The following is a 13862-nucleotide window of genomic DNA, read 5'->3' as shown; positions in this document are numbered from 1 at the left end:
CCGGGGCTCCTCCCTCCTCGGCCCGGCGCCCCTGCTCTTAATCTGCGCGCGGGGACGCCCAGCCACTGGCCTCTGCCGAGCCAGCAAGCAGTCGTCGACCCGAGGCCGACACAGTCCGCCGGCATGGCCCCCGCAGCGACGTCGGGAGGCAGCTCCCTGCCCAGCGGCTTCGCGGTCTTCACCACCTTCCCTGACCTGCTCTTCATCTTCGAGTTTGTGAGTGGCTCGCGCGCCTGCTCTGGGGAGAGGGAAGGATGGGGCAGTCTGAACTAGATTCTTAAGCTGGGCGGGTACTGGTCGCATCGGGTTATCGGGGCCAGGGTGGGGAGGGTCTCCCTCCTCCCGACCTCTCCACTCTTCCAGTCAGTTTGGCCCCCTCTAGACTAACAACAATGGGGGACACAGACTTAGAAGGAAAAACAATGCTCAGCCTGGGTCAGAGGTTGGAAACGAAGTGGGCCATGTCCCTTCGTTGTGCGCTGTTTCCAGTTCCAAAGCTGCGTCCTAGACCCGCTTTGCGTGGGCAACGCAGAAGAAGCCCTTATTGGAAAGCGATGTCCGCGTAGAGATGCCCAGCTTTTTCTAGGTTTAGGATTTCGTTTTTTAAAGTTTGCAAAAGAAACCTGAGTTTACCATCCACAGTTTGGAGATGGGGCTGGTGTGGTAGAAAGAGCTGAATCTAGATCATTCACTTATGGCCTTTGAAAGTTTCTGGCGAGCAAATGTATTTAAGACATCTTTGATCTGGAAAGAATGAAATGGGCCGTGGTTTGTGCTCCACCAGTTATTCTGCTGTGTGTGTGCATGTGTGTGTGTGCATGTGCGCTGGCAGAGCGAGATCACTTCTGGGCTGACCTTGAGCTGTCAAGGCCTCAGGTTTGTCTCCCTGTGTCCTGGAGCACACAGCTCCACGGGAGGCTGCAGGATGGTAAGGTGCTCCCCAGAGGCCACTGATTCTTACCCAGAAGGAGGTGATCTCTGCTTATCCCTTGGGTTCAGAAATAGCAGACACTGAGACTCCTTTCCTGCACCCCTACTACAGAGGTGGCTGCCTAGAGAGTTAATTGGAAAAGAAAATGGCCAAACCTGGCCGTTTAAAAATGGGACCCCTCCCCTGGCCAGGTAGCTCAGTTGGTTGGAGTATCACCCTGATGTGCTAAGGTTATGTTTCCAACCCTGGAGAGGGCACATGCAAGAATCAACCAATGAATGTATAAAGTGAGTCAGGGGTCCCCAAACTACGGCCCGCGGGCCGCATGCAGCCCCCTGAGGCCATTTATCCAGCCCCCGCCGCACTTCCGGAAGGGGCACCTCTTTCATTGGTGGTCAGTGAGAGGAGCACATTGACCATCTCATTAGCCAAAAGCAGGCCCATAATTCCCATTGAAATACTGGTCAGTTTATTGACTTAAATTTACTTGTTCTTTATTTTAAATATTGTATTTGTTCCCGTTTTGTTTTTTTTACTTTAAAATAAGATATGTGCAGTGTGCATAGGGATTTGTTCATAGTTTTGTTTTTTTTTTATAGTCCTGCCCTCCAACAATCTGAGGGACAGTGAACTTGTCCCTGTGTAAAAAGTTTGGGGACCCCTGAAGTGAGTGGAACAGCAGGTGGATGTTTCTCTCACATTTTTTTCTCCCTCTAAAATCAATTTAAAAAGGGACCCCAACTTCTTATTTTTTTAAGTGAAAGGAGGGGAGATAGTGAGACAGATTCCTTCATGTGCCTTGACCAGGATCCACCTGACAACCCTGTCTAGAGTGGGTGCTCGAATCAACTGAATTATTTGAACCAATTGAGCCACTGGCTGTGGAAGAGAAAGAGGGAGAGAAGTTGGGAGAGAAGCAGATTGTCGCTTCTCTTGTGTGTCCTGACTGGGAATCAAACACCGGACATCCATATGCCAGGCCGGTGCTCTATCCACTGAGCCACCGGCCAGGGCCAGACCCCAACTTCTTACTGCCTGATGGAGGCAGGAGGGTGATCACCAAAGGAAGCAGGCTCTGTCATCCATGGAGAATTTGGGGGAAAGGCTAAGGAGGCATAGGGTGTCTGGTGGCACCAGCCACTGAACTTGTGAAAGTTGAGTTGAACCCAAATCTGGGTGTATCCAGAGGGACTTCAAATTCTGGGGCTAACCACAATCAAGAAAGTGACATCTAGAAGAAGCCCTGGACACCACTAAGTCAAACTCCACCTATGTAGCTAGCGACCGCCCCCCCCCCAACAATGAGGAGGAGCTTGTACCACGGGAACATTCTTTCCCCAACCAGCTCATTCCGTGCTTCTATTCAGCACAGAGCGTGTGCTTGCCTGAGGCTGGAGTACAGAAAGAAACCGAGCACGCCATGCTGACAAGGAGTGGCAGTTCCTTTAGAGGCTACTGTACTGTTTTTACAAAGGCAGTTTTGTGGCTAAAAGCGATGGTGGCTAATGGTGAGGTGTGATGGGGCAGAGACATTTTTAAACAGCAAAAGCTCTTCCTAGTGACTCTTAAGTTGCTCCAGTGCATGGTTCATTCTACCTTTGTAGTTGGGGAACATTATTGCAAGAATTATGGGAAAGTGTGTTAGTTGGACTCCATGCAGAGGATTCTGGTACACTCCTTCTTTTGCCTTCACAAGGGTTTGCTCAGGTGGCGGCAGGTGGTTGCAGGTATCTTCACAGAAAGGATGGCCTCCTGGTGCCCTCTGCTTTCTCTTGGTATGGCATCTTAGGGGAAGAAGTGCCCCTGAGGTTAGGAACAGCTCAGCCAGGCAGGTGATCTTCAGAGGAGGGGCCAGGAGTCCCCCACCCCACCAAGTGAAGGGAGATATATATCAGAGTCAGGGATTAGTGGAAACTTACTCCTTCAGGGTGGTATATGACCTGTGACGGTGGGAGCTTCCAAAAGAAATACCTCTCCCTTGCAGAAAAACTCTCAGTTGTCTTAGAAGTTGCTTGTTTTCTTCCACCTCTCCCCTGCTCCCTCTGCCTTTTTCCTGAGAGGCCCTGGATGCCTCAGTTGTCTTTGCTCTTCCCCTCTCTAGGTTGGGGGTCAGCTTACAGGGGGCTGGGAGAGCAGAAAAAGGCAGACACAGCCCTGTGAATTTTCCTCTACAGGATTGTAAATGCCACGCTGTCTGTACCTCGATGTGTAGGAAAAGTAGAGGGTTAAAGGGCTGAGGCAGTCCAGCCGGGAGGTGTTTTTAATTATGGACTATTACAGCTCAACAGCAAAAAAGATAAATGACCCAATTCAAACTGAGCCAAGGACTGGCCCTGGTTGGGTAGCTCAGTTTGTTGGAGTATCATCCTGATGGGTCGAGGTTGTGGGTTCTATCCAGGGTCAGGGCACATACAGGAACCAGCTAATGATGGCATGAATGAATGGAACTAGTCGATTTCTCTCTCTCTCTCTCCTCTTACTCTCTCTCACTCTCTCTTTCTCTCTCTCCCCCCCTTTTCCTCTCTCTTTAAAAAAAGTCAATAAAAAAATTCAAAATGGGCTAAGGACATTTATTCAAAGAAGATACACACATGGCCAATAAACGCATGAAAAGATGCTCAGTGTTATTTAGGAAAACAACATCAAAACCACAGTGAAGTATCACTTCACACAAAATTAGGATAATATATAAAAAAAGGAAAATGATAAGTGCTAGCCAGGATGTGGAAAAAGTGGAATCCTCCTGCATTAGTTTTGGAATGTGAAATGGTTTATCTGCTGTGGAAGACTGGTGGGTCCTCAAAAACAATGACCATACAACCCAGCAATTCCATACTTAAGTCTATAACCAAAAGAATTGAAAACAGGGCCTGACCTGAGGTGGCGCAGTGGACAGACTGTTGACCTGGAAAATGCTGAGGTCACTGGTTCAAAACCCCTGGCTTGCCCAGTAAAGGCCCATAGGAGAAGCAACTATGAGTTGATGCTTCCTGCTCCTCCCCACTCCTCTTTCCCTTTCTATATTTCCTCTCTCTAAAATCAATAAATAAAATTAAAAAAAGAAAAAGAATTGAAAACAGAAACATGATTAGGTACATAGACAAGCGTGTTCATAACAGCACCATTCACAATAAACAGAAATGGCCCAGAGGTCCATCTGAACAGATAAACAAATTGTTATATATATATATATATATATATATATATATATATATATATATTTTTTTTTTCCCCCATACTTTTCAGCCATTGAAAGGAATCAAGTACTAATACATAATACAAAGTTAATAAACCTTGAAAACATTACGCTAAGTAGAGGAATCAGACATCAGACACAAAGGTCACCTATTGGTATGATTCTATTTATATAAAATATCAAGACTAGAATCCAGGGAGACAGAACGCAAACTGGTGGTTGCCAGGAGTTGAGAGGAGAGAGAGATGGGGAGCAACTGCTCAATGGGTATGGGTTTCCTTTTGGGGTGATGGAAATGGTTTGGAACAGAGATGGTGGTTATACAATATTGTGAGAATATTAAATGTCACTGGATTGGTCAGCTTAAAATGGATAATTTTATATTTCCCAATGTCACCTCAATTTTTTAAACGATTGATTTTAGAGAGAGTGGAAGGGAGAAAGAGAGAGAGGAACATGGATTTGTTGTTCTACTTATTTTTGCATTCATTGGTTGATTCTTGTATGTGCTCTGGCCCAGGATTGAACCTGCAACCTGGGCATATTGGGATGACTCTAACCACCTGGGCTACCTTGCCAGGGCTCAATTTTTAAAAATTGTAAAAATATTTAAACACTGAAAGAAAGATACACACATACACACACACACACACTCACACACACTCACACACTCACATACACATTACTTTAAGATAGGCACCTAGGTTAATTATCACTCAACTTTGTCAAATCTTAATATATTGCTTTATTACTTTTAGTATTAAGGAAACACACCTTTTCAGATGGCATGGAAGCCCCCTGGGTATTCTGCTATTATATTATTCTGCTCTCTGCATCCTCAGGCCATGCTTAGGCTAAATGTGGTAAGCTACACAGAGCCCTGCTTTCTATATTTTCATACTTCATGGCAACAGTAGCCTCCTGTGCATAGCTTTTTACAGCAGGCGTTCCATGCGATGTTCTTTAAGGTTTATACATGTTCACTCTGGGTTATTCTGACCCACACCCTCCAGGAACAGATTTACTGGGAAGCTGCCGAAGTTTAATTAAGCTCAGGACCCCAATTTGCTCAGCCCCTTCCAAGATCCTGCCCCATTTTCTATCCTTTTATAAAGAAGGTCGTCAGATCATTCAGCCTTAAACTGGACCCTCTGAATATCAGCAGCAATCTATGAAAGTCACCGTTGTTCCTCATCCTTGCCACACTTGGTAGCATCAGATATAATTTTCTGCTAGTCCAGTGGGTGTGAAATGCTTGACTGCTTTTCTAAATCTGTAGTCCAGCAAGTTGTTCATTACTCATAATTCATATTCCCAGCCTGGGAGGTGCCCATGTCAAGTTTCGGCCTCCAGGGGTAACCAGGGTGGAGGTTAGTTCCTCACTAAGGTAGGGAAACTGCCCAGGGGCATAGGGAAGGGAGGTGGCTCAGGGAGGGGCAAGGCAACCTCTCTCTGGCTGAGCCCCAGAGTTTCTGACCTTTGAACGCTGCAAGGTCCTCATAGGAGGTGAGCACCCCCAAAGCCCTACACAGGTCATGCTGCTTGCTGTTGCAGTCAGTGGGGGTACAGGTGCACCTCTATGGACCCAGGTGCAGTGTTCAATGTCCCCCGTCCCTCAACAACTTATCCCAGGACTCTGCTCTGTCCTGTCTCCCATCCCCACTCCATGGGAGACTTTTCCTATTGAAGCCACAGTCTCTGTTTCCTCATCCTCCTCCAAAACAAGGGCTTCATGACACTCAGGCCACTATTCACAAAACAAGATGTGAACATGGGATGCTATTGTTTCAGCTCTAGCCTGAGCCCTAAGAGGAAGCTTCTCACAAAATGCCAGGAGAGACCCCCCACACTCACACACACTTCTGCAATTTGTAATGGAAGTGCCTGAACACAGGTTATGAATTTACCAACCCGCAGCCTCCTCCCAGCCTGAATAAGAGGGCAGAGCTGCAGAAAGCATAGCTGGGATTAAGAAAACATTTTTTCTTTTTTATTTATTTATTTATTTATTTATTTATTTATTTATTTATTTTTTACAGAGACAGTGAGTCAGAGAGAGGGATAGACAGGGACAGACAGACAGGAACAGAGAGAGATGAGAAGCATCAATCATTAGTTTTTCGTTGCGCGTTGCAACACCTTAGTTGTTCATTGATTGCTTTCTCATATGTGCCTTGACCGCGGGCCTTCAGCAGACAGAGTGACCCCTTGCTGGAACCAGTGACCTTGGGTTCAAGCTAGTGGGCTTTTTGCTCAAACCAGATGAGCCTGCGCTCAAGCTGGCAAGCTTAGGGTCTCGAACTTGGGTCCTCTGTATCCCAGTCCGACACTCTATCCACTGCGCCACCACCTGGTCAGGCTAATTTTTTTTTTCTTTTTTTCTTTTTTTTTTACATTTTTTGAAAAGAGTGTGCTAGAGGTGCCACCCACTTCTTTGGGGCGGTGTCCCCTTCCCTGTGTGTGGTGAGAGGTGCTGCCTTGTATGGTGGGGATGGAGTGTGGAGAGCCATCTGGGATTAATTTACAGTAAACTGGACATAATAATTAATAGAATGAGATCATTTTTGTGACTCAAAGTGATTGGGGACCTCTTATTATTTGATAGTGACCAAGCAAGTCCTGGGACCTGCCCTAGATTTTCTCCTTCCAGGATTGAGCCCTGGGCTCTAGTGGGACCCAGCCATTTTCTGGAGGCTGGTCACCATTCTGCCTGCATTGAGAAGGAAACATCTGAACTCCCAGGAGAGGAGAGACATGAAGTTACATAAACTCACTTTTGAAGAGCTGACAGGAAACTGAGGCTCAGAGAGAGGAGGCAGCTGCCCTGGGAACTATGCCTCCAGGTGGCACGTCCTGCAGTTATAGCAAGTCACATCCAGGTTTCTGCATTTCCTCAGACATCCACGATGAACCTTTGCATACAGCAGAAGGGACCATGACAGGGTGGCCCCGCCCATCTGGCAGCCCTGGGCAAGGCCTGGCTCCCTTCTCCCACCCTGAGAATGAAGGGACAGCTTAGAGCCATTGGGAAGCTCACAGGTCCCTGGGCCTGCTGGTCAAACACACACTGGAGGGTCTGAGACACTAGGTCCGGAGCAGGTGCAGGAATCTGCATCTGACAAGGACTGCACAGGCCCTATGGTCATTCGTAGGCCAGCCCCCCTCAATGTTTTTATGGGGGGACAGAATAGTGAGGACATAGGGGAGCCTGGGATGCCACTTGCCCACCCACTCCTGCTCACCAAAGTCCACCACCTGGCCGCGGCACAGTGGGCCAGTATCTCAGCCTGATGTTTCTCTTCAGCTCTGGGAAGCAGAATTAGAAAAAATTAATGCAGAACTTTTATGTGCACAGCAGCAATTGAGTAAGAATTTAATCAAAAGAGAACAAAATTTAAAGAGGGCTAAAGAGGGCTGACAGGGAGATGGGAAAACTGTCGGCACTCTGCAAGATGTTGTAGAAGTTGGTATGAATGAGAAATGGTTTTGATTTTCCAGAAAAGATAGTCTACTGGGATAGATAATATATTTTGTACAGTGTCATTGTTGTTTGAATATATATATGTGGGATTTTTTTCTTTTTTTCCTTTTTTATTTATTTATTTTTCCTAACCCTAACCCTAACCCTTATATGTGTTTTTTTTTTTTTTTAATTTATTTTGGACAGAGAGAGGAGAGAGAGAGAGAGAGAGAGAGAGAAAGTTGTTGTTTCACTTATTTATGCATTCATTGGTTGGTTCTTGTATGTTCCTTGACTGGGGATTGAACCTGCAACCCTGGTGTATCGGGACGACATTCTAACCAACTGAACTACCCGGCCAATGGCTGAAAATATGTTAAGTGTCATGGAAAATAAGTTCTATCTAATTCTTCATTATGTTTTTGTGAATTTGTTAATCTCTCCTTTTAAAATCTGCTTTAATCTTGAACTGATGAGACATCACTTTAAACTGCATAATGGTGTGTTCTTGTCAAGATGACCCGTAATACCTTTGATGTACCGTATATGTATAAGGTCATGGCAGTATTTCCTCTGGTGGCCAGTTCAAACTCACTGATACTGGCGAGTGACATCCTTTTTATCCTTCACCTCTCACGCCAATAATTCTATAGCTTAATCATCCTCTCTTCTGTTTTTTCTTTCAGTCTTTGCTTATTCAATAAATCAAGTTAATCTTGGAGAAAAAAAAAGAATAGTGGGACAGTATTCAGTGAGAGGCTGGGGCAGGGAGGCAGGTGCCCTGTGGTTCTCTTGGGTTCAGAGCAGGCACTCCCTTTGCTCCCAGGGAAGTTTTTCTGCTGCCCCAGTCAGGGACCACTCCTGTGGTCACTGGAGCATGGGGGTCAGCCCTGCTGGTCAGTGGAGGGCAGTGGCTGAGTATGGCTTTCTCCAGCTGTGTTCATGGACTCCTGGCTTTGGGCCTATGTTGTGTTGCAGATCCCCTCTCTGTAGCTGTTTAGAAGGGGGTAAGGGCACTCACTGCCTAGGGTTTCTTCTTTCCTCCTCTCTACAGGGAGGGAAGAATTCCAGGTAGAGGTCTCTAAGGGATTTGTTCTCAGAGTTGAGAAGTGACTTTTCCAGTTTTTCAAGACCCAGAGGCCTGCTTTGATCCAGAGTCAGTGACTTTGAGTTGTTCTCTGGAAACTGATAAGTGCGGTGACGGTGACAGGGCTCAGCTCTAGGATGGTGGTGCACATACCACAGCCAGTCGTGTTGGAGAAGAGTGCCTTTAAGCTTTCCATAAGTCGCTCCTGACTTGACTCAGACTGGGTAATGCTTATTATAGTAGTGTGAGGCACCCTTTCTGGGTGAAAGGAGGGTAGGAGGATACCAGATGCCACTGCAGGGGCAGCTCAGGCCAGGGACAAAGGCTGACTGTTTGCACCTACACCCTCCATGCCTGCTGCCTGTGGAGAGTGGGGGAGCACATGGTGCTATCGGCTTAGGTTGGCTCGACTTTGCTGTGGGCTCCAGACGCATTCTGTGAGGGAAAGGCTGGGGGCAAGGACTGAGCATCTGGGGCCTTAGGTGGGATGGGCCCAGTTATTCCAGACCTGGATGGGGGCTGTGGGTTGACCCTTAATGGATGCTGCTCAGAGTCCCAGGGCTTCCACGGGACACTAGCTCAGCAAGAGCTTCCTTCCAGTCTCTCAATATTGTTTTGAACCAAAGGCCACCTGAGGCAGGCGCTCATAGGAGACTGCAGCAGGTGTTCCCTCCAAGTGCTGGTGGATGTGAGGACAGTGGGTGAGTGGCACCTTTGGTCCCTGAAGCACTGAAGCCACAGGGAAGTGTAGGCTGACTCCTCACAGGTTTCAGATTATTCCTGGGAGCACTGAATGGATCCTGGTTTTCTCTGCATGATGGGCCTGACCTACTTTCCAACATGTGGAAGGAAGGACTTGGTTCCTGGTAGCTCCTGAGCGGCACCACGGTGATGTCCAGACATGGATTCTCTGCTACCCTTAGGTCCAGGCTCTCCACCACTCCCACCCACCTCACTCATAGCTCATGTTCTGTCTACACTGGGGCAAAACAACCCCTGTGTTGAATCATTTTAATGCATCAAGACTAAGACCTGAGGCAACTGTGTAGGAACTAAAAGAACAGCCTTGTCACCAGCCAGCACACATTGATACACATGGACAGTGGGAAGAGGAAGGCTCAGGGCCAGCTGACCTGAAATCCCACACCAGAGCCCCAGTTTCTGTTAGAATGCAGTTGGGTGGGAGGGGGGAGGGTAGGGAAGAGGCAGAGGAGGAGGGGAGGGGGACCCCATAAACTCCTGGCTCCAACTTTGGAGGCTTTTAGAGGGCCAAAGGCACAGGCTTGAGGGAGGCACTCCAGGAAGAGTAAATGGGGAAGAAGAGAAGCCACACTCACCCACCTATTACTGGGGTTGCGTACAGGTCATGAGAAGCGTTGTGTCGGTGGACCTGGGGATGAGGACTACAACCTCTGCCTGCAGAAAAGCGGGTGCTTGAGTCCTGCTCTGCTGCTTGCTTTTTGGCCTTGAACACAGACCTTGCTATTCTTTTCCCTGAAAGAACAGAGCCTGTTGAGCAGTGGAGGGTGAGGACGGAAAGCCTCCTCCCGGGCGCCTCCTCTGCAGTCTCCTCACCGAGAGCCAGGGTGGTGGGAACAGGGTGGAGGCTAGCGGCCTTGTCTGCTCGCCCTCCGAGTTACTGTTCTCACGGGGGATTGTGGGTGGACTGGCTGTTGGTCACCTCAGGGAATTGTCACAGGCTCAGTTGGCTGACTCAGGCTCCATGGCCAGCCTGCAGACCAGCAAGATGGGGCTATCATAGCACCTGCCTGTAGGATTGTCATGATAAATGATCGAGTGTCACAGACGCGGAGCTCTCACATGATGCCCAGTGCTGCTCATTAGCTGTTAACTTCAGTTGTTAGCAAGACACTAAAAACTCAAACACCTGCCTTGAAATTAACTGACCAATCAGTGTAAAAGAGAGCCGAGAGGCCAATCCCACACCCCCTTTTGGCCTTGAGTGCTCTTCTCAAGCAGGGTGTGTGAGGCAGAGGGTGGGTGAGATTTGAGAATGTGTGGGGCTGTGGAGGCTGCACTTACCTTGTCCCCAGAGTCGCCAAGTACTGCAGACACCACCCTCTGTGGAACCTTCCTAGTGGCTTTTCAGCTTGGAGCTGTCCCTGGCCAGGCAGGTGAGGTGCCAAGCGGGAAAGGGCTCTTGGCTGTTCTGTTCTGCCTCTGCCTGGTGGGCAGGGCACTTCCTGAGGCTCTCTCCTGCCAGCCTTGTGCCAGGATGAGTGGGGAGAGCTTTGTAAATTCTGAGTGTGGTGACAGTTGCTGTATCTGCCCGTAGGCAAAGGAACCAATTACCACTGGGCCCAGGATTAAACCTTTCAAAAACAATTTTTCATCTTCCATGTCAGCGCATCACCGTCTGGAAGGCTGTTGGTTTGGGGGAGGACAGGCTCGGGCATGAAAAGGTGTGCCCACTTTCCCCCCATCCTACCCTGCCCTGCTTGTTGCTAAGCCAGGGACATTTGGACTGAGGGGCCTAGCAGGGAGGAAACAACCAGCTTTGGGTCTTAGAATCCTTTCCAGAGCCAGCCCCATAGTCCTCCCTGGTCTCCATCTGCTCCTTTGGTGCAGGTGGCATGGTGGGGCTAAGTCCTCTGTCCTTCAGGCCTGGGCTTTCCCAGCAGCTCTGCCCAAGAGCACCCCTTCCTAGCATTCAGCACTTATACTGCCTGCCCTGCTGTCATCTGTCTCTTGCTCAGACCATGAGTGTGTCTCCATTTGGCAGACCATGTTCTGTGCAGCAGTTCTCAGCGTGCAATGGAGGGACAGGCTAGCGTTTTGTCTCCCACCTAACTAGTGTTTATGACTCCCAGGATGACCCCAAGGCAGACAGAAGATGAAACTGACAATCACCACCAATTCCCAGGAGGTTCCTGGAACCCTCCAGAAAAGCATGGGTTTGCAGGTACACGCCTGTTTTGTTGGTTTGTTCATTTTGCCAACCGATTCGATGACTCCAATCACTGCCTTTTCTTTTTTTTTGGACGGAAGCCACTCTCATCTTGTCCAGCATGTCCAAGGCAGATTCTGTCTTTCACAGGTGACTTACCCGTATTTTTCATGGAAACTCCTGTTTCTGCTGGGTAAAGCCAGTAGGTATAGGTGTGGTAGGTAAAATTTTCCATCCAGCTGAGAACATGCCTGAGGAAAGCCCCTAGCTTTGTGGATCTGAGAGGAGTTCTCATTCATTTGGGACCTGATGATTGCCCTCTGCCTGGCCAGAGAGGTCATGATCAGTATTTAGTCATGACCAGTCATCATGCTCTGGGCCAGTGCGGTGGAGCAGAGGTCGGTGGTACAGTGAAGCAGATTTCCCTGCCACATGAGGGAAGTAGGGCAGCAGGCCTGAGCAGGGGCCTTCTCCCAGGCCATACTCACCCTGTTAATATCAGCTGTGCATGTGCACTCACCCCTATCTCTCCAAATCCCAAATCTCTATCCCCTCTTCACAGACAGAATTCAGTCACTCTCCTCCATCCCCCAGAGTCTTGGTCTTGCCTTCAGATTAGGTAAAAGGATATAATCTAAGACACCTTGGGAGGGATGATAGCATGATGAGTCCCTCTGGGAGGAAGAAACCTGCTGATGAAAGAGCCAGGAGGGCAGAGCAAATGCTATAGGTAAACTGAGTCAGGGGCCTTCAGCACCACTCCCAGGGTATGCCTTCAGAAAGCCTCAGAGGTCAGACTCTTAATAAGCTGCTTTGTTGGTTGGCAGAGGGGAAGGGGGTCCCCTACACAGTTTTCTGATTGCCCCAGCCACCTCCTCATGGGGTCAGAGTAACGTTCTGGGCTCTGTCCCTGTGCTGGGCAGAGGTGTTTAGCTGGTCACCCTCACTGGTGCCCCGATACTTTCACCAGGACTCTGCCCTTGGTGGACCTAGAACTGCTCAGTGGGTCTGGTGGCAAGACCAGAAGAGAGGGGACAGGAAAGGAGAGATGGGATCTGTTTATTAGAATGTGTCTTTGGATAAGTCTCTCTAGTGGGTGCACCTGCCCTTGGTGCCTACCACACTCCTGGTCACTCTTGGCGTCTGCTAGATGTGTGAATGAACAAATGAATGAACGAGGAGGCAAGCAAGTGAGCTAGTGAAGGAAGTATCTCCTTGGACTTGCTGGGAGCTGAGTTTCTCCACAAGGGTGGTGGGGCTCATGCAAGAACCAGAGAAGCTGGTATGAGCCCCTCTGTGTCTGCTTTCTGCCATCTTTGCCCCTCAGAGCAGGAAATTCTCTTACCCTTCCTCTCAGACCCTGGGGAAGGTTTCAGGGTTTAGGGGTGTTGGGTCTTTTCTCTCTGACCTCCCTCTTTGTGCATCCTCCTGCCAGCTGTCGTGCATGTCCTGTCCTGGTCAGATCACACACTCACTGCGACCTCCTGACTGCGGTTACCCCTGACTGCTATGTACGTTAGTGAGTGTAGATGTTTTCAGCAACACAGATTGGGGCTGCTGTCCTTGGTGGCCTTGGGGGAGCACAGGCAGGCTTGGTGCTCACATCTATGGGGACGCATCTTGTTTGTTGTGGCCATCTTTTCTTTCCCTTCCTGGGGAGACCTGACCAAAGTAGCAGGACAGCTTAGTGCTGAGTGCACAGCCTAGGTTCTGTGGCCAGTTTCCTTTACTTCTCAAGAACTCTGCACATGAACTTCTGTTCACATGCCCCTTCATGACACCAGATGCTCAGACCTGTAGGGGCCACACCACCAGGTGTGTATGTGGAAGGCCCTGCGTGGTTCACATTTTGACATACATGTTACTGGAAGAGTATCTGCTAGTGGGGACCCTGACAAAGTACAATGGAGCCCCAGGAAAATATCCAGAAAATTTGAGCAATTCCTCTGCCCTGAGCGTCCTGCGGCAGAGACATTGGGCCATTGTGGGCGCCAAGCCCCTTCAGCACTGAGCTAGCAAGGGCACCGCCTTGCAAATCTCAAGAATGTGCAAAAGATTCCTTTCCCCTTTGTAACCAAAGATCATGGAAGGAAGGATTTCTGATACTTTGATGTTTTTTATGTTTATCTCACAGAGGTAGACACATTTATCTCCACTTTCTATTTCTGGGAAATCATTGGTTTTTCTCTTTTTAGTGCTTTTGAAAGTATTTTTAGATCTGGGTCCTAACAGGATTTGGAGTGGATACTTGTGCATGTGGAGATCCTAGACCTCCTTGGA

General features: G+C 48.7%; 1 protein-coding gene across 1 annotated transcript in view; it reads left to right on the top strand.

The window, feature by feature from the left end:
- Window positions 1-50: 50 nt before the first annotated feature.
- The window catches only part of MAL (mal, T cell differentiation protein), a 28564-nt gene continuing 14752 nt past the window's right edge, over window positions 51-13862 (top strand). Inside the window, exon 1 of the mRNA XM_066267737.1 lies at window positions 51-216. Within this exon, the coding sequence (XP_066123834.1) occupies window positions 124-216 (93 nt within the window). The 5' untranslated portion in view covers window positions 51-123. The remainder of the gene's footprint in view (window positions 217-13862) is intronic.

This window comes from Saccopteryx bilineata, chromosome 3, assembly GCF_036850765.1.
Source record: "Saccopteryx bilineata isolate mSacBil1 chromosome 3, mSacBil1_pri_phased_curated, whole genome shotgun sequence".
NCBI classification, from domain to species: Eukaryota; Metazoa; Chordata; class Mammalia; order Chiroptera; family Emballonuridae; genus Saccopteryx; species Saccopteryx bilineata.
The sequence above is the reverse complement of the archived record's forward strand: the minus strand, read 5'-3'. Positions and strand labels throughout refer to the sequence as shown.